General features: G+C 38.0%; 2 protein-coding genes across 5 annotated transcripts; one reads left to right on the top strand and one right to left on the bottom strand.

Moving 5' to 3' along the window:
• Positions 1 to 450: 450 nt before the first annotated feature.
• Positions 451 to 4885, top strand: LOC135598377 (uncharacterized). Of its 2 annotated transcripts, none has more exons than XM_065092067.1 (2): positions 451 to 707; positions 4178 to 4885. In XM_065092067.1, the coding sequence occupies exons 1-2, from the start codon at positions 480 to 482 to the stop codon at positions 4598 to 4600; spliced, it is 651 nt and encodes a 216-aa protein (XP_064948139.1). In that variant the 5' UTR covers positions 451 to 479; the 3' UTR covers positions 4601 to 4885. The 2 variants fall into 2 exon arrangements, 1 of the variants encoding a protein (XP_064948139.1); XR_010481545.1 differs by having other exon boundaries at positions 565 to 707; positions 4175 to 4314.
• A 2745-nt stretch (positions 4886 to 7630) lies between these two features.
• On the bottom strand, positions 7631 to 20819 carry LOC103987723 (ATP-dependent 6-phosphofructokinase 5, chloroplastic). Of its 3 annotated transcripts, XM_065092064.1 has the most exons (15): positions 20558 to 20819; positions 20139 to 20422; positions 18943 to 19291; positions 18628 to 18709; positions 17299 to 17372; positions 15994 to 16105; positions 12845 to 12940; positions 12642 to 12743; positions 12438 to 12512; positions 12109 to 12249; positions 11837 to 11953; positions 11662 to 11766; positions 11151 to 11231; positions 8510 to 8638; positions 7631 to 8315 (listed from the first exon to the last, which is right to left on the bottom strand). In XM_065092064.1, exons 3-15 carry the CDS (start codon positions 19248 to 19250, stop codon positions 8148 to 8150), a joined length of 1590 nt encoding a protein of 529 aa, XP_064948136.1. In that variant the 5' UTR covers positions 19251 to 19291; positions 20139 to 20422; positions 20558 to 20819; the 3' UTR covers positions 7631 to 8147. The 3 variants fall into 3 exon arrangements, with proteins under 3 accessions (XP_064948136.1, XP_064948135.1, XP_018683181.2); XM_065092063.1 differs by lacking the exon at positions 20558 to 20819 and having other exon boundaries at positions 20139 to 20427; XM_018827636.2 differs by lacking the exons at positions 20139 to 20422; positions 20558 to 20819 and adding an exon at positions 19675 to 19826.
• Positions 20820 to 21069: the final 250 nt, after the last annotated feature.

The raw sequence follows: 21069 nt of genomic DNA, 5'->3' as shown, positions 1-21069 counted from the left end.
TGTTTTTTTCTTTTGTTTTGGTTAAGGTTAAGCGGCAAAGATGCAATTCGAGTTCATAAATATAACGATACAATATGTTTAATGTATTAATATATAGTGATATGAGAATGCACATAAATAAATGTGATGATGTGTGATATGAGAGTTTATGAATATACTATGATTATCTATTATAGGAGATATGACCTACCCATGTGTATATGTATTCCAAATTATTTTGTAGGAGAGTTTATCTTTTTATGCTACCTCTATTATTATATTATGTTATGAAGTTATATGTTAATAAATGATGTGTCGTTATTTTGCCCAAAATGCCATATGTTACGAAATATAAGATTATGATTGCAAGCTGATGACATATTTGTTATTTTGCCCAAAATGCCCGTCGCATGTTCATGCGACGTACACGGATCCCTCTATAAATGACGCGCGAGCTGTTATTGACACTCCATCGCTGGGGTGCTTCTGCACAAACCCTAATGGAGGACGAGGAAGTGGCGGCGGTCCTGCGGGGCGACATGGAGGAGTTCTCGGCGTCTGCCACCGTCGTCCCCTTCGATTCGGCGCGCCCGCTCCTCAGAGGTCCCGTGCCTGCCGGCCCCGCCGACGATCCCGCTGCTGGCCCCTTCGTCCTCGCCTTCAGAGACTCCGCCGCATGGAGATCCGCTTACAGGGCCACCGAATCCATGATCATCGACCAGTGCGAGGTTTCCCCTCCTGCTTCTCTTCTTCATTCTCTCTCTTTCTACCATTTCTGTTCTTTTCACCAATCTAAACATCGCGAGCTTTGGTTGATTCGTGAAAGCGTAGGGTCTCGATCTGCCCAAAATAGTGAATTTTTTCTTCTCTCGTAGCAACATTCGTTCATGGTTTTTGATACAGCGTTTTTCTTCTTGATTTATCCGAGTGTTTTCCTCATGGCTCTCGTCATTTTATATGCGAGGTCTTTTCGCAAACAGAATCGTCCGGAGTTGTATTATTGTGACCAGAAAGGTAGGTAGATTCGTGTAATTAGGAGAAAAATGTTTTATAGTTTTACCTGGCGGAGGAAAGTAACAGAAGAAAAAGAGCTTTTAAATGATGATGAACTGCTGTTTTTTTAAATGCATGATGATTAGGTTTAACTAGGGCTAATTACATATTACCCTTGCACTTGGATCTTATTAGCATCACGGTCTCTGTGCTTTAAAAATTTATATTGGAATCCTTATAGTTTTAAAAATAAAGTAAATACTCTCATTTGTCCTAATAACATTAGCTGCATTAACGGAAAATACAACATGTGATACAACGTGCTAGATCGGTATGAAAATGATGAGCAAAAAGATAATTTTAATATATTTTTTTGTTTCCAACGATGAGCCGTTTGGTGAGTGTGCCGTCAGTTATGTTGTGGAGCTGGATAAGGTTGGACGGTCGGAGATGGTAGGTGATGATGAGGCTAACGAAGGCGAAGGTTCCCATGAAGAGGGGGAGGGCCATTTGCCTTGCCATTTGGTGTAGCGAGAGTGACCATTGTCGGGATGCTCAGTGCCATCGTCGCTTAGTTACCAATGTAGCGGTGTTCAAAGGTCACGATGAGGAATGCAACGGCTCTGGGCCTCCCCTCTTCATGGGAGCCTCAACCCTATACATTTGAACTCGCGTGAGAAACTATCACGTGCTAACGCATGGTCACGTTCACACAGCGCACCGCAACATGTGGGAGTGTTTCATGCCGCGGTCCTCACCGTGACCCACATCACCACTCGTGACACACCATTGTTGCTTGTCGCCTACCCCGGAGGACTGGGGAGAGTGAGGAGTAGAAAGAGGGTGAGGGAACGATAGCTTGAGAGGGGGATAACGGAAAGGGAATCAGGTATCATCTCCTTTCTTCCTTCCTTTTGGTTTTGTGTGAACTGACTCAAAATTAAGTCAGACTTGGGCTCAATCAATCGGACTAGTTCCTCATTGAATCGGTCCAACTTGCGTGAGAAACCATCACTCACCTCTCACTATCGTTGTGTTCCTCATCGTCGGCCTCTGGGCGACGGTGACACTGAGCCTTTAAACGAATCGCGTTCAATTGGTGGAGGCTCCCATAAAGAGGTGGAGGCCTAGAGCCGTTGTGTTCCTCACCGTCGACCTCGTAAAGGTTCCTCACCATGATGGCTCTGGGCCTCCCCCTCTTCATGGGAGCCTTTGCCTTTGTCGTCACCTCCTCCACGGAGGTCGTCTAACCCCATCCAGCTCCTCGACCGACAACACACTCACCAAGCTGCTCGTCATTGGAAACAAAAGGGATGTTGAAATTATCTTTATGCCCATCACTTTCGCATCAATCCAGCACATGGTTTCATGTGTTATGTTTTCCGTCAATGCAGCTGATGATGCTAGGGCAAATGAGGTTATTTGTTTCACTATCAGAACTATAGGGATTATAATATAAAATTTTTAAGTATAGGAACTGTAATGCTAATAAGGTCCAAGTACATGGGGTAATCTGTAATTAGCTTGGTTGATCTATTATCATATGTGAAGTCTGATGCATATATCAATAGCTCAAAATTATAATGCATTTGTCAATAACTTTTAGTGGTATAGTGTTTCCAAATCCTATCTTTGCTCTTGTTGAAGTATGTTGCCCACTGCAGTTGTCCATGTTCAACTCGATCATGATAGAAGGAAAATTTAGTAGTATCAAATGTTTTCTTGTTCTAAATAGACTTGCTCCAACATTTGATAGTCGTAACTTTATTCTCTGTTAGGTTACATTCAAGTAGACCATCGGTAATGAACTTGTCAAGTTACCATCGGTATTAACAATTGTTGAAAGCAGACCACATGGGTGACAAAATTGTGTCTGTAATTCGAAGTGCCAAATAACATTCTTGTGAACTTTGAATGCCCAATCATTATTTTTATAAAGAAAATTAGGATCAGACATTAATCAGAAATCAGAATCATAAGTCACTTGATAATATAAATGAGAAGTCATAAGAAGCCACACCACTGTTAGATATTGGCAACCTTCAAAACCTTGTGATCCAAAATCTACAGGAAAGATAAGAGGAATGAGGATTTTGACTTAAAAAATGAAGAGGTACAATGTGTGAACCCAAGGCTTACACAAAAGAAAATTTGATCTTATACATGTGGTTTTGATGGTAAGTAAGTTCTTCTGTCGTGAAACTTTTCTATTTTCTCTTCAAACTTGTCAAGTTGCTTTTACTCTCTTAGCCTTTTCCTTTTCTCTTCTGATAGAATAAGCTGCAGATTTTGCTAACCGAATGATCTTTTTTACTTTGGCTATCTGATGTCTTTTTTGGAAGTGGAACAACAAAATTCCAGCAGATGAAACAGAGATGAAAATTCGAGCTTCATGCTAATTTTGTTAGATCCCCTGAATGGTGGAGGCTTTTCTTAGTTTAATTTTACTAAAACTAGTCTCATAATAACTTGGTCTTTGCCGCTGGCCGAGCTGGCTGGTTGGAGGATTGCCAGGCAGTAAGTTACAACAGCTGCATATATTAAAGAGCACAAACCAGCTCTAGGTTGCAGAGTTTTTGTAGCCCGGATTGACAGTTGCTCCACAATAAAAAAACACCAATATTTTCTCTAAAATATGTTATTACTATATATTGGTGAATATACTAGGTTTAAGTATTCTTTTTCCCTTTTTTGGCACATTTTCACAAAGAGGTACAAGTCACAGACCGGTTGGGTTATTGTTCAAGTATGTGTGAACAAATATGAACTTTTGAGTGTCTTGTATGCAAATACAATTGTTTGAGGTGGAATATGTGCAAAAAAAAAAAATCCTATTTTCTCTTTTCTGCTCATCTGATGGTTGTCTGATCAAATCTCTAAATTCTTCTGAACTTAGAGCATTCTCTCCCTTGAAATGACAATTCTTTTCTTTTATCAAAAAAATATTTCTGCTTACTACAAATTTCAAGTTTTATTGATTGCTACAAGATATCCCAGCTACCTCAATTAATTGCCTAGTGTCTAGTTGTTAGATCGCTAATTATCTGAAGTATTAGCATATGGCCTATTATTTATGCAACTCATATATTTGTTATTTCTTGAAAGAATATTTCTTTGTGCAAGCTTATCATTAACCTAATTTTTGTGAAGATACTTTTTATAATTTTTCACTTATTCTCTTTATATGATGGGCTCTTTTTAGTAGGCTGGAGCACGCGTTGGATGCTCAATCTCTGCATCAAACAAGTGTAAACCCCCATGGTGGAAATTTCTGTTTGGAATAACTGCCATGGATTATGCTGAGCGAGAGCAATGTGAGGAACGAGAAATGGCTTCATGTCTTGCAGCTGCAAAAGACGCATGCATTCAATTTGCAAAAGAGAAATGCCTGCAGCCCTTCAGAGATGCAAGGATTGCTTCTGACAATCTGAAAGGAACTCCACAGTTTGTTCTCTGGGGTAATGATACTGTTGAAACTGAATTTGGAGGCACAAGCAAGGAGTCTGAGCTAGCTTCTTATCAGCAAGAAACTTTCGACGGTTCATCGAAATGCGACTCTGGAGTAACAAATTATAGAGGAAGTGTCCTAATGGGGATTGTGGCTTCTGAAAATAATGCAACAACTTGAGTTGATTGACCAAGATATAAAAGAAGAATAACATCATGTAGCATAATTTTAATGAGAAGCCACAAATGCTGCATTATCGACCTTGATGAGTAGAGCGGGTGCTGTTAATATTCTATCACCATTTTTCGTTCACAGAATTCTGCCATCAGTTGGATATAGAAAATGAGAGTAGCAACTGAACGCTTCTGTTTAAGAATGGTGAGTGTGTAATTTTTGTATGCTCCAAAACTGTAAGCCCCATTGTAAAAGTGTTTGCTGGTCATGGAGTTCATGAGTTCGGGCTAACGTTTTCACCCTAAGCATGTTGAATTTAAGGTAGGATTGGGAGAGCTCTCTTATATCACGTAGCTAAATCTTTCAGAGCGGGTAATTACAGATTATTTATTATAGTCAATTATCTTAAGTATTTCAATTTTTATATTTAAAAAATTATATTATTATCTCTATAATTATAAAAAGTTAAATATCTAGATATACTCATCATAATATTATAGGTTTTATCAATGAAAATAAAAATAAAAAAAGATAATTTTAATATTTCAATCGGTCGTGGTGAATGATGGTGTTGTTGGGGTCACATGTGGTTATTGTGGATAAGGAGAGCAATGACGAGAGGTGAGAGTCACTCTTCAACAATGTCGACGTAGATGCGGAGCTCTTTTGACGTTCGACAATTGTGTTAATCGACGTCAAAGCAATTGCAAAGCGGTGAAAGGGTCGCTCATCATTTGTATCAGTGTCGACGCAAATGTCGAGCGACAACTGCATTTGCATCGGCCAAGCAATGAAAGGGTCGTTGGCATCTGCATCGATGACCCTTTCGATGTTCGACATTTGTGTCAATCGGCGTCGAAGCAATTGCCAAGCGGCGAAAGAGCCGCTCATTATTTGCATCAGTGTCGATGCAAATGTCGAACGACAACTGCATTTGCGTCGGCCAAGCAACGAAAGGGTTGCTTGGCATCTGCATCGATGACCCTTTTGATGTTCGACAAATGTGTTAATCGGCATCGAAGCAATTGTCAAGCGATGAAAGGGCCACTCATCATCTACATCAGTGTCAATGCAAATGTCGAGCAACAATTGCATTTGCGTTGATGCCGACACAAAATGTTAAGCGACATATATATTAATGTTGTTTATGTGTTGGCAATTGTAATTGCGCTGATGCCGATGTAGTTGTCGAACGATCATTTCATTACTCTGCATCTACGTCGGCATCAATATTGTTATCGAGTGGTGAAAGGGCCGCTTGGCATCTGCATTGGCGGCCCTTCGTCGCTCGACAACTATGTCGACACCAACATAGATGTAGAGCGGCAAAAAGGCCACTCGACAACTGCGTTGACATCAACGTAGATGCGGTTGTCGACGCATGAACAGCGTTGATGCATATGCTGCTCGGCATCGATGCACATGTAGTTGTCACTTGTCATCTATGTCGGTACTAATGCATATGTCGAGCAACCCTTTCACCGCTCGGCAACTATGTCAACACTGACGTAATTACCGAGCGATAAAAGGACTGCTAATGCAGATGCCGAGTGACCCTATCTCCGCTCAGCAACTATGTTGATGCTAACGCAATTGTAAAGCAGTGAAAGGGCTGCTCATCAACTACATCGGCGTCGATGTAGATGTAGTTGCCAACGCATGAACGACATTGATGCAGATGCCGCTCGGCATATACGTCAAAGTTGACAAAGATGCAGGGCGGCCCTCATTTCTCGTTGTTGCTCTTCTCATGCACAATAATCACCTGCGGTCCCCAATAGTACCATCGTCTATCACCACCGACGTCGTCCGTCACCACCAACTAAAACGTTAAAATTACTTTTTTTTGTCCTTTGTTTTCATGTTTATGTTGGTAAAATCGACGATATTCGAGTAAATGAACCTAGATGTTTCACTTTTAAAACTATAAAGACGTGTAACTTGTTAAAATATACATCTAATTATAAAGAATGTAATTAACCCGTCGTCGAGTGATACGTTCTCTTCGTCAGCTTAACCGTTGGGAGGTTAGAATCGAAGTGTTTCCCATCACTCCCTCACATCCTTCATCAGTTTGAGCTAACCTCTTCACTTCTACATGAACCTAAGCATAGTATCATTGGGAGTGCTCTCTTATACATCGGAGCCAAATCATCTTTTCAGTTGAGGAGTGATGCGTGTTCTCTGCGTCACCTTAACCGTTGTGAGGATGCAATCCAAAGTGTTTCCCGTCAAATCCGGTCAATTCATTTTCAGAAAAAAAATAATTGTAATTTATTTGATTTGGCATAGAATAATCGTCATAAAAGAATTTAAATCATTTACTTCAACAATAGGCACTTTGCTTTTTTATCTAATGCCCAATCGATGACTAATGTATATATATATATTATAAAAAAGGGATTTGAGGAAACAAATCAAATATATAATAATTTTTATTTCTATTTAAAAATTATGTTATACTGCATTGTAAATAGATTTTCCGAAAGGGCAATGAAGGATAAATAAATATCAACCACAAGTTTTACATCGATCCCAATGAGAATTTTGGATATTTCTTCTTAAATGCCGATTCTTAGTCCATCCAAAAACACCTTCGCCTCACAGTCGAGTGCAGGACGACGACGATGCATGAGAGCATCCAGCAACAATACACAATCCAACACTCGAACAAAGAAGGAAACGGATGCCTTTCTCCTTCGATTCTTACCAAAAATCATGTGTGTTAAGTTTAGTCCTTTTGGCTTCACCCATCTTAATTATTTTGGGATATGTTTCAACTGAGCTTTCAGGATATTTAGATAACTTTAACCTGAGGGGATTCGTCACATAAGCAAGCAATTTATAGAAAACAACAAAAGGATGAGGAAAACCCCCTCACTCCTTGCTTTCCGAATTGACCACAAGCTGGTTGTAATAACACCCCCCATGGGAAGAGAGCATTTGAGGAGGAATCAATCCCCCTCACCTAGCAAATTTCCAAAGTATCAAATATCAAAAAACTGAAAAGAAAATCCAAACTTATCAGCACACGGCTTCCAAACAATTTTTGAAAAAAAATTGCATTGAGAAAAGATACGATTCACAGAGTCAGGACCTTCCTCACCGAAATAACATGCAACTCCCATCACTAATATTCGTAAGCCTCTTGATAGCAGGGAGGCGACGGTAGACGAGCTTCCAGCAAAATAAGAGAATTCTTGAAGATACAAGGAGCTTCCGCAGCCTCTGCCACCAGTCCCGTGGTATATACACAATTAGTTTTACGTAAATATACTCTCAGAAAAACGGATTAGCATGTCTCTGCATCATGCATCATTTGCCTTCATTAGATCACATCCGAGACCATAAACAGGATAACTGCAGGGTCAATGATAACTTCCCTTTGACGTAATGAAACAAGAGACCAACACCATCTAACAGAGGTTATGGTTCCCCAAATCAAGTTGGGATATAGTTGTGGCACGCATTGAAGTCACAAAATTTGACAGCAGGCAAGGTTGAGATAATTCTAATTGCATCCTTATTGTCTTTCGGTGTCACCCGTATAGTTTTAATTGAAGTCAGGTTGGCCAGTCGATGTCAGGCATCGGTGCCACATCCTGCTGTTTGAGTCGACGTGCCTGGTAGATTCAATTACTTGTGTGATCGGGAAGTAGACATAATGTGTGTTGCATATACCGGTTGTAATGCCACTGAACCCAGCAAATGCACCGTGTACCTGAACATAAAGCAACTGCAGTTCAGTTGAGAAAATCAGCACTGTACCTCAAATATCCATTGATAGAAGCTGGAGACAATGGATAACAATGAAGATATCCAAATCAGCCATTAAATGACTTGCCATAAGATTTGACTGAAATTTTATTTGTAATATATGTTTCTACGAGGAGCAGAAAAATTAGTGATTCTTACAGCATTCTGGCCTAATACAGTGCAGAGAATTGCATCGGATGCATTAGCACGGCAAGCCCGGATCATATAAGTTGGATCGATGTACTTCACATCTGCTGGAACACCTATATCCTTGAAATGTCTTTTGATCTGTGGAAAAATGTCACGAATCAGAATCTGCTGCTACAGTACAAGTAATCCAATAAACATATCAAATCATCAAAAAGACTCGTTAGGGGAAATTTCTACATAGCGAATTTGCAGTTAAAAACAGTTTATAGTTATTAAATAAAATTGTTAGTCCTAGAAAACATGTGGTATACAGCTCAAAAATTAGCATTAAGAGGAAAAAAGGAATCATAAGAAGCAATAGTGGGTGCAAAAGATAATTTTACGCCTAACAAATGTGGTGCTTTAATCAAGTGCTACAATTCAATGAGAGAATCGGAAAGTAGGAATCATAGACATCCTATCTTGAGCTTAAAAAGACAAAAACGGCTCATGTTATTTACCTTTATATTGAACTAAGAATTTCCTTTTTAAAATAATAAGGAAACCTCCCATAAAAATAACAATTAAGGTACTAATGAACATGCACCTGTTGCTGAAAAATTAGCATTAAGAGGAAAAAAGGATTCATAAGAAGCAATAGTGGGTGCAAAAGATAATTTTATGCCTAACAAATGTGGTGCTTTAATCAAGTGCCACAATACAATGAGAGAATCGGAAAGTAGGAATCACAGACATCCTATCTTGAGCTTAAAAAGACAAAAACGTCCCATGTTATTTACTTTTATACTGAACTAAGAATTTCCCTTTTTTTAAATAATAAGGAAACCTCCCATAAAAATAACAATCTACCAGTATCAAACATACCATAATATGAAAATAGAAGTTCAAATGCTGTCTTGAAAATCATCAATTCGTGTGTAACTACAAGCTGCATCTCTAATCAAATATTTGCAAGAATGAAAATCATTATGTGAGGATGGATGGCTGGAATGTGACATAGAGCCAAAATATCGAAACTTGTCTTCGTGAGTGCACCAGTCAAATGAAAGGGAAGGAGTACAGTCTGAAGCTACAAAATTAAAGAAATTTTCACCATAAAAATGACAATGCATGACATGGGAAACCTGGGTACACACACTTATTGAGTCAGACTGATGTGTCCATATGTATTGACACTTGAGTCTAAACAAGGTACAAGAATAATAATGGCAACAAGCCTTGTCACATTTATTTAGGGTCAGCTGCATGGATCATTTCCCATAACTGGATGGATTAGACCTAAAGAAAATCATTCTGTATCAAGTAAAGAAAAAAATTACAAATAAAAGCAAAGAGGAGATAGAAGCTGGAAAATAGAAGGTTATGTGACTTGCACCTCCTATCATGGTATACAGTTTAAGCTAAAATTGAAACATTTGGTAAAAACAATAGAAACTAATCAGAACAGAAAAGAAAATTAAAAGAAGGTACAGCATCCATTTATCGCCTTTTGCCAAATGCTAATCTCAATTAGCTATGATGCACATACATATTTAATTAAACTTATTGGACATTGAAGCATGATTAAATTTGACATGATATTTATTTACAATGGAAAATGACATGTCTGAAACATATAAGTTAGATAAAACCACAAGTGTTGCAATTTATTAAAGCAGGCTACTAAAGCTGAATTTTTTCTATAAAGAAGACAACGTATAGAAGCAACTGTCGAATCTTTTGTTGGAAAAATATGGTTGAATGATAAGATAAACCTGCCATAAGATAAATAATCTTGTACTTCCAAGCAAGGTTTAAACTTTTGGTCCAAAACTCATACAAGTTCTTCAACAGATCGGAAAATGGGTGAGGAGAAAGAGGTGGCAATATATACTGGTAGAAGGAGAAGACAGCAGCAGTGATGTGGCAGGGAGGAGACGATAACAAAGTGTTGGGGAGAGAGAGACAAAGAGGTAGAGGGAAAGAGAGAGGAGGAAAAAAAAAAGGACCGAGAGCCACCACAACTGTCATGAATTTTAAAAAAAGATACTAATATTGGAAGGTAGGCTTACAGCCTTGTACCCTTTGGTATCAGTCACTTTACTGCCCAATAAACCTGATAAGATAAGCTTAACAAGTAGTACAACTTATGCAACCCCAACAAAACGAAATCACCTGGTACACATGCCAGTCCCACTCAGACCAGTAAATATTGTACCTACCATCCAGTATGGTTGATTTTTGAAATCTTGCTCTCAAGCATAACAAGGCTAACCATGCTTTCGATAACCATAAACTATCAAAATACGGGGCTATCAATAAAGGGTATGGGCTCGTGACAATTGGCATCCTTCTAGTTAAATTGATAATAAGCAAGAGGCAGATCTTGGTGCCCCTGAATTTTTTGGGTGTCTTAGTAGGCAGATGTGACAAACTACCACCCTAAATTTCCTTAAAATTTATCTTGCAAACTTTAAATTCATCTAAATATCAAAATACGGTGCCATAATCAACATTCAGTGTCTAAAAATATAGCAACTTCAACTATTTTAGTCATCCTCGCAAAATTTACCCACTCCACTCTTACAAAAACTGAAAAAATACACTACATTTCACCTTTACAACAAAGATTATCAGACAATTCTGAAATAAGGTACTAATGAACATGCACCTGTTGCTGAATGTGAACTCCAATATCACTAAGCACCACATTTCCTGATGCATCTGTGGTGTTTGATTTATGTAGATAATCCTGAAAAACAATCACAGGCTTATTACAAAAGTGGCTCAAGGAAATCACATATCTTCAACAATATCACCAATAAATTGTAGAACACCCATTTTTTAAAGTTTAGATACAGCTTATTCAGTGTCATAGCATTTCAAGGTAATATGAGAAGAAACGCATCTACTCCCACCCAGAAGAATGGTGGCCAAAATTTGCGTACACTGGACTCGTGGAACATATCATAAAGTTCTAGTCTAACTTCTTTCTGTTTGTAGAAGTTAAGATTCACAAAGTTGAACTTCCAAGCATGTAATAAGTCTCCAGAGTCTAAAGTATAATTAAGTCCTAGTCAATACTGCATAATTCTTCAAGATGAACTCTATAAATTCTCATACTCAAAAGCACATATGCCCAAAATAAAGAATAAAAAGGTCTACAGAGCACATCAGCGTACTTGTCCTGCTCCTTCAGCAACACAAACTACAGCATTTCCTTTTGTTTTTATGAGATGCTCGAGATGTTGTAAGACTCCATTTGGCCCCTCTAGATTAAAAGGTACCTTCATTTGCATGTAAGTCAGTGAACCGACCATGACAATAAATCCAGAGATTCACAAGGATGTTACAAACCTCCGGAATCAAACAGATGTCAATTTGACCACTAGAAAGTGATGCATGCATCGCTATAAACCCACTGCTTCTTCCCATCAATTTGACCAATCCAATACCATGGTATGCACTGCGAGCCTAAGTCACAGAAAATTAAAAAATAATGGCCAGGAAGAAATAAAACAAAGCAACATTTCTTATTTTTGAGGAAAAACAAGACAATAATATTTCAGAAACAAGGTCAAATAGTTTGATGAATAATCAACATATTGAGCATTAAATAAACTTCTCACCTCGACATATGCAGAATTGATTACTCTCTGAGCTTCTTCTACAGCAGTATCAAAACCAAATGTTTTGTCCATTAGTAGTATGTCATTATCAATAGTTTTTGGCACACAGACTACTGATACTTTCAGTTTTCTCATGCGACACTGGTGCAGAAAGTAACATATCAGCAGAAAATTAAACTATGATGATAAGCTGATAACTATAACTTCTCAGTGTATCAAGCAAAGTTTGACATATTTAACAATGAAAACATAGTAATGAAATAAATATGCCTTTTAGTGCACGTGTGATGTATGCTAAATTGTATGCAAGAAAGAAACTCAATTTGTACCTCGTTATGTATGGCAAGCGCCCCTGCATGTGTCCCATCACCACCCAGTACAAAAAGCATATCAATTCTCTTGGCCTTATTTGACCAAAAAAATTCACAAATTAGTACTAAATTTGCCAAATGCTGCCGAGGAAATAATCAACTAAATCTTTAGCATAACCCATCAACAGATAAAAAACACAGCATGGAAATCCAAGGAAGTACCTGAATGCTATCAACTACATCACTGGTGCTAGGCCCTCCGCGAGATACTCCTAGGAAACTTCCACCAGCAAGGTTAATATTCTGAACCACTTTATGTGAAAGCTGCAAAGAGAAAATGATACCTTTAAATTTTAAATAAGACATGAGAACAGAGAATTTCCAGTCATATATTTATTTATGGAACTTGATGGAATTGTTCTAACCGGTACTTCGGATAAGCCCTCATCAGAAAATCCACGGTAACCATATGGGATTCCAACAATATTTTTTACCCCATATTTCTCAAGTGTGAGCACTATCTGCAACCACAAAAAAACAAAAGTAAAATGGCTTCTTAAAATTAAGATTTTGGTGATAGAACAGTAGAAAACTACTGCTGTAATATTAGCTACTGCAGAAGTAACATTTACCTATGTCAATTTTCTTCGCACTTTGCATTTTATTTAATTTTAGTCAACTCTTAGCATAAATCCACCACAAGTTTCATGCACAAACAAAGAAGACTAAAATTGCCTGCTTCAGACAAGAAGACATGCCACATTTACACCTAGGGCCCAAGGGTTCTAAGAATCTTACTCAGATTAAGTATAATTGTCGGTTGAACTTTGTCTGGACTCTGGAGTATATAGCCACAGTAGAGAAAAAGAAGATCTTTGCGGACATCTTTTAATTGTATCTTGTGATTCTCTGGCCATGAGCCACCCTTCTATCTTATCTTTCTCTTTTCTTACTTTCCCTATCCCTCAAATTTTTCCTCTAATCTTCGTTTCTCATTGCCCTAACAACGAATCTTACTAGTTAAAAACATGCAAAATATCTGCCTCTATTATTTCTTCCCTTCTAGTTTACCAGCTTACCATATATCATTATTTCTTGTTTGGGATAATAGCTAACTGATCCTTTCCCATCTTCTTATAGCTATCTTTTGATCAACCATAATTTGATGGATCAATCAAACAACTAATTGAATTATCAACAAAAAATTAAGAAAACACAAAAACTAAGTCTTTAATGTAAGAGCCAAGGTCACTTGTTTCAGTCAATGGCTATTTGTTGATCCCCATTCCAATAAGGCAAAATGGGGGGGGCGGGCGGGGCATGGCCCCACGATAGTGGATCCAGATGCCAAAAGAGGCATTAGTACCAATTTTTTATTTGTAACAAAAGAAAAGTTACAAATAATTTGGATTAGTCCCAATTTGGATCAATCCCATTCCAATAATCCAGATACCAAGAGTTGTGATTTTGGATAACAGACCTATACCAGTCTGTCGTGGGACCAATACAAGTCCAAATTTCTAGTATACCAATATATGGTATGTCAGTATATACCCCCATACCAAGAAGGGAAAGTAAGGAGGAGGAGGTAATAAGCATGGAAGAAGAGGAGACAAAGAAGAGAGAGATGAGGAGAATAACAGGAGGAGGAGGAGGGGAAGAGGAGTAACAGTGGATGGCAACAGTAGCAGTGAGTAGCAAGAGGCAGAGAGGAAGTAGAAGAGGATAAGGAGGAGGAAGAGAAGGAGGTGTACCTGGAGTAGCATCGGGTGTTGGGCATTGGGCAACAACGGGTGAGCAGTGCTCTCCCTTGCACGAGAGAGATTGAGGGAACATGAGTCGAGTTAAACTTAAACCTAAAAAAATCTGGACCAGGGCCAGTTCAGGTCATGGACCGGGCTCTTACCACCCGGTTTAGGTCTGATATCACCCAGTTCAAAGGGATTACCACCCAGTGTCCCCAGTGCCAGATCTGAAATGCCCAAAAACGGATGGTTTGCATCTCGGTTCATGCTCGGACCAGATCCAAACTGCCCAAAAAAGATGGTCTGCATTTTGGTTCATGCTCAGGCCAGTGTATGGACCAGTCCCGAGGGAAATTTAGTTTGTTGGTTGATACCATATGGCTCTATTGAGAACATAGAAACAATAGATACAGATTGATATACTCGATTAAAATCATGTAAACCAATCCCATCGTTCCAATTTTAGTTTCCTTATGAAATTTTCGAATGCATTTTTCTCAATGATTTTTGCTAAAATCCTACTCATTCAGGTCTGAAGAGGTTGAAACCACCAAAATTGATTCAAAACTACCAACATTATTAAAACTGCTAAAATTGTTGAAACTGCTGAATCTCAAACTAAAATCAAAACAAGAAAACTTTCAAAGTAGCATCAAGCATCTATGGTTCTTACAATGAGGAACTGATCCAAAGTTCAAAATGAGTAGTGCAAGAGCAAGTTTCTCAAATCCAGCAAAATCTAAGACCTCACTATGCATCCTAAAAAAAATTTACCCATAATTAGAAAGACATTACAAGCAGGGTTTGAGTTGAGAATTCAAGAATTCAACTTGCTCAGATTTCAACTAATTTGAATGGATCAGTAACTTAAACAAATTAATTGTTAGTCAACACAAAATAAAATAAAACATAAATAATGAATTTTTGTTATCATCGATGTGTTGGGAGGGGGATTTAATATTTATCTAACCATGAGGCTCTCCACATAATTGTCGTAATGTTTTCCTCCTCTTTTTTTATTTTGATTCTTACTCCTATTTTTTCTATTTCTCTCTACTTATTGTCATCTTCTGTTGAAAGCAGATCTGCTACCTGAAAGTTGGATCTTTGCATAAACATCTGAAGTTTTCCCTCTTTCATTCTGTTATCATATAAAGGCAACAACTTATTTGATGTCCTTGCTTGGAAGAAGCATCATCTTGCAGATTTAGAACCTGTGCACCATGAATATCTCAAAAGACACAAAAACTAGTCTTTTCTTCCTATCAACCGGTCAACCATATATCCATCTCACGTTCATTGGTGAGGGTGTTGGACAGATAATATCTAACAATTGAAAAATGCGCTGTGTAAGACAGACACATGGACCATTTCTTTAGTTTAACTCTTTATAAATCTAGTCTTTTGAATATTAGCAGTTGAAACATCGGACGCCATAATGCTACAAGTCAAGATTCATATCCCAGAGCAAGTGATCTACAACTATGAAAGCCAAACCAATCAAAACAAATTTTTGAAAGGCATAAGACTAAACAGAAACATCATGATTAATGATGTTCCACCAATTGACAAGTTTCTTCAAGCTACTAGAAAATGTTATATAATCCCTGGACCTATTATGATTTTTCAAAGATAAATATTCTGATATTATAAGGATCAAAATTCATGATCATTGATTCACTTTGGATTTTTTTCTTTTTCACAGAAAAGCATATAGCTCAAAATTACAGAGAGAATGTCCTATGAACACATCTGTGCATAGAAAATGACGTGGAACCACTTGCTAACCACATAGAAAATGAAAATATAGCATGATCGAGATGACCAACCTGTCTAATGACATCATTGAGACCAGGACAAAGTCCTCCACAAGTAACAATTCCAGCTTTTACCTCCCTTGGCTCGAAGTATATTTGCTTACGTGGTCCAGCACGGTGCACCCTAGAAATATAAGAACAACAATTAGTATAAAACAAAGGGAGATACAGGATAGCACAACAATGACAACACAATAGGTTAAGGACATGCTTGTATATGTATTTGACCAAAATGACCTATAGGTTGCAGATGGAACTCATAAGCAATGCAAGAGCCACAAAGGCTTGAAAACTCCCTTCTCTGTTTTACAAGCCAACTTTAATTTTCACACAGTTGGTACTTTCAGTCATCTCAGTTTTTAGCATTTTCAGCAACATATCATTGTAAATACAATCAAATACTTAGGTATAAAAGATGGCAGAACAGACAAATCACCAAACAAGACATCAATTTGAATACTTGCATCTTTGTTTCATTGTGGTGTATCAGTGAGTTTCTTTCATGCTTAAAAGGTATGCAAACTTTTTAAAAGGGAAAAATCCAGAATTTCGCATAATTTTGTGTGCTTAAATTTTCATGTTGAGGAAAATCAGCAATGAGTGTCATAATTTCCAAACCATTTGAACTTTAAATAACCAATCATATGCTAAAAGAAGTTTAGGTATTTAACTAACAAAAAATACCCCTTGGAGTTTGAAGGAAGAATCAAAATTAGAAAAAGAGTAACACAATCAACAAATACAGTTTACATTATAGCTCATAAGGCCACCTGGACTAAACCTGAAACCATATTCAGCTCAGAGGGAAACAAGAGGATGATCTAGCTTTTCAAGAATTAAGCAATACCTCAAACATCCTTATCAATGTATTGTGACAACTGACAAGGCATGTTTATGTCTAAATTTATGTCAATTCGGGTGTCATATCTAAAACTTTTCAATTTAGCTCACATTATTGATAATTTTATTATTACTTAAATAAGTCAAACTATCATCTTTAGAGTTAAACATGTTCATGTTGTCTTGATTTTCAATTTTCCTTCACATTGTGTTATAAGTTGTTTGGATTCAAATCCTGTTATTGTGACTTGTTCAACATTGACACTCTCACAAATTGTGTTTCAATTTGTTCAGATCTGGATCCTTGAATCATGAATTGTTCAATATTGACACCCTGTTTGGTGGGAACCTGGTGCACTTGGCTGCTCCATATCTACATCCAGGATGCAACATACCATACGGAAAAGAATAATCCTACAATGCTCTTAGCTACTATTTACAAAAGAAAAAAGAGATTGAGCAACTATTAGAAAATACCATTGTTCCACCCAGCTGCAGTCAGGGTCAATGCACTCTGCTCCAGCAGAAGTTGAAGAAGCAAACTTTATAACCTGCCAATAAACATATTGAGGTTCGAAGATCTGTTTCATTATTGCCTCGCATACAGGTTTAGTATCTGAGACATTGAGGACCAATCTCTTAAACTTCATGAAGATGGTTCATTTTCAGCTCGGAAGAATGATCTAGAACACTAATATAGATCTAAAGAAATTTCTATTGAGTGCATGGATACTACTCATAGCCTTTCACAACTAACTACATGATGTAGGTGGATGCAATTCGTTGCCAGATTGATGGCTATATTTCCGCATATCAGTTAATTCACTCATGCTCCTTACTATAGGTGGATGCATAATTTCTTCTTTTCAATATTATCTAATATTCTTTTCTTCTTTTTGGCAAAGGATAAGTGATGAATATGGTTTTTAATTCAGAACCTTCCGGGCAGAGATCTGACAAAGTTTTTACCAATCAGGCTAGCTAACACCTACAAAATCCTTGATACTATATCCAAAAATAATGAGAATGACACTTTAGTAAATTACTTAGAACCAACATACAAACTGGATATTGTACCAGCCTTCCTTTAAAATTCATGGATAAGAAACTGTTCAAATAATTAGAAATGATGCAAACAATCAGGAATGAGATTCTTCAATATTGTAGAGAACTTTTAACTTCTCATTCTTGGCCAATGATAAAAAGCCCCAACCGGTGGCACCAGAAAGAACTGCCTATACGACCAAATAGATAATAGATGTATAATACATGTACTAATAACTTTGTAATTTTTCTATAGGAAAAATCCCACGTCACTTCCTTCGATTGGCTTATATTAACAATTTGCTCCCATCTAATTATCATACAATTGGTCATATTAACATAAGTTAACTAAAGCATATGTTTTCAGTTGTTTTTGGACTTAAAATTAGGAAAATTGCTAGCTTTGTTCAATCATGCATGACATTACTGTTCCAAACTATTATTAAAATAGTGAACTAATTTAGTCACTGGCAGAGCAGCAAAAAGAAACATTTGTTCGGTTAAAGAACTCCTGATTTTTTCATAGCTTTCACATAAAAGCATACACATATATACGAACTAATACCGTTTTCTTCTCAGTAGAACAAAATTGATACGCTATACATGAAAGCATCCATTGTAGTACATGTTATCTATCGACTATTAAGCATATAATTATTGAAAAATATTTTAATTGAGAAAATAAAGCCATTCCAATAATTAAGAAATATTGACAGGTAATCCATGAAAAAAAAGAAAAATCAAATCTGGACAGGGAAATGCCTTCAGAAGTGCTCGGTCATCATCATTCACATAGCCGTTCCAACTTCCTGCTGCTGCACCATCACTGTCATCTAGAGGAATTCTATCAAAACCAAACAACAAAAATATTGTCATCATCGTCATGTTCCCAGTACAAGATCTTGTAAGGACTAGCAAGAAGCAACAATCAACATGTCAAGAGTGCACAGCTATCCTGAGAAACACTCAAGAGAAGATAAAAACTTTGCTTGAAGGAAAACCAAATATTTAATAGTTAATAAGGAAAGGTGTTTTTTCTTAAATAAAAACAGAAGAAAATAAAACAAATGGCTTAACCTGCTCTTCAGTGAGAATGTAGTTGGCCTTGGCTTAATGGCAAGAATATCTCTCAAATGTGGTAAATTGAACCGTTTATCAAAATCCTCCTGGAAGTGTCTTTTCCAATCTGGATCACTAAAATCAATCTCTGGTTTATTAACGACTGGTCTAGAATTTGTCATTTGGGATCCAGCTCTAATCATTCTCTCGAATCTTCTGATCTTTGAATTGCTCAAATGTACTAATGGATGCTTCTCACACAACTGGATACCATGTGGATGCATATTAATTAAATCAACCCCGTAAGTTGACGCAGCAAAGGCCATTCTCTGAATGTGGAAGAGTTGAGCAGCTTTGATGAAGCAAACTGGAAAACAAGCAACTGAAACATGATGAGATTGCAGTTTATGACTATCATTACATTTAGAATGTATGGAGAAACCTGTTAAAAGTACTGAGAGCTATAAAGTACTCAAAATAACAAAACAGACCAATGGATTCCTAGCCGAAGTCCTAACGAACCATCCAGTGACTATTTTGAAATTAGTATTATCTATTGTACAAAAACTTTCCAATAAACTATGATAAAAAAATAAAATTAGGGTTTCAAATTACAGCTGTTCCTCATCAAACTAATCACTGATTTAAACCTCTAAATTCAAAAAATTAAATTTCCAAAGAATACGATGAATCAGGACTGCAGAAACAGATCCAACATGGGCAACTATGAAAGAACAATCACACCAGAACCTTCGGTTAGCATATAGCAATCGTGCCAAATTCGCAAGTTCAATGCAAAATGTCAAAAGAGAAAGCCCCTGTGATGCACAAATCTGTAGCAGCAGATGCCGAGATGGAGATGGGCAGGATCCACAAGGGAGAAACAAAGGACCAGAAGGTGGATAGGAAGAGAAATTAAAACACCTAGATCCAAGAAGAAGGGGAAGGATGTCATACAAGAGGGTCTGAACCTAACTCATATGCCTTCTCCACTTTTCACCTAACCGTCATAAGTAAAACTTTTGGCAAGACGTGGTATGAGAAACTAGAGAAGCCTTATGTGGGGATTTTGAGACGATGATACACCTTAAGCATACGCATGAAGACACTATCTTGAAATCACTAATCAGTTGATTTAGATCCAGAGATTGGAGTTCACACAGAATCAACAAGACTGGGAGAGACGTACGATCGGAGGATTTCGATCGACTGACCTCAGGCTAATCAAATCGGGGAGAAAGGTAAGCCGATCCGACGAAGGCGTGGGAAAGATATCCTCTTCGTTGCTGCTGGAAGCCTTCCTCCGACTCCTACACCCGTGGTAGTTCAAGGTGCGAGGTGAGCGACAGAAGTCGACGGGCTCTGGGTCGTCTGGTTGCCTCTGCCGCCGCTGACCTCCACGGAGAGCGGTCGATCGGTGATCGCGGAGCAGAACGACGGTCCTCCTGCTTGCACGCCCACCAAATGGAGGATGATCAGACGATCCTGGCCGTCAATCCTGCCACCGATGGAATCCCTCCTTTTTGTATTAGCCAAGTTAGGTGTTCCGCTATGCCTTACGGGTTATTAGTGCCACGTGGACCAACGCAATCACAAGCCACAACACATGAAGCAGAAACAAACCAACAAACACCTTGTTAGCAGAGAAAGATGGCCGCCTGGCAATGGTCCGTCAGAGGTTTCCTGGCTTCCTGGTAGTCTTCGGTGAGTCTCCTGCTGCTCCGTCTCCGACTCATCCTATGTTGCTACCGTACAGAGCAAACGTCCTCCTCTGCTTATTATTTTTGCTCGCTGGATCCTCACGGAGCACCGTCTCGTCCCCAACTCATGCAAGAGACCGAAGGCAGCGTTCTGCATCTTTTTCAGTCAACTGCTCTGTGAACAGCATGAGACAGAACATTTGGTAGGTGGAAACATTCAGATAATGTGCAAACAACTCGTCGCAATCTTCCAACTATAATATGGTGAGTATATGTTATCCTATTCTGCTTCTCATCTTACAGGCGTTGTTGATTGAGTTCCTTATTTAGATGTAACGCATGTGCACCAACAAATGTCCAAATACTTTATTGACTATCATACAGTTGACGAAGCATTCCTTATATTTGGTTGTGCAATCAAGATTTTGAGTTCAAGTTAAGAACA

This window comes from Musa acuminata, chromosome BXJ2-1 (genome assembly GCF_036884655.1).
Source record: "Musa acuminata AAA Group cultivar baxijiao chromosome BXJ2-1, Cavendish_Baxijiao_AAA, whole genome shotgun sequence".
Lineage (NCBI taxonomy): Eukaryota > Viridiplantae > Streptophyta > Magnoliopsida > Zingiberales > Musaceae > Musa > Musa acuminata.
Note: the sequence above shows the minus strand (reverse complement) of the source record. Positions and strands in the feature narration are given on the sequence as shown.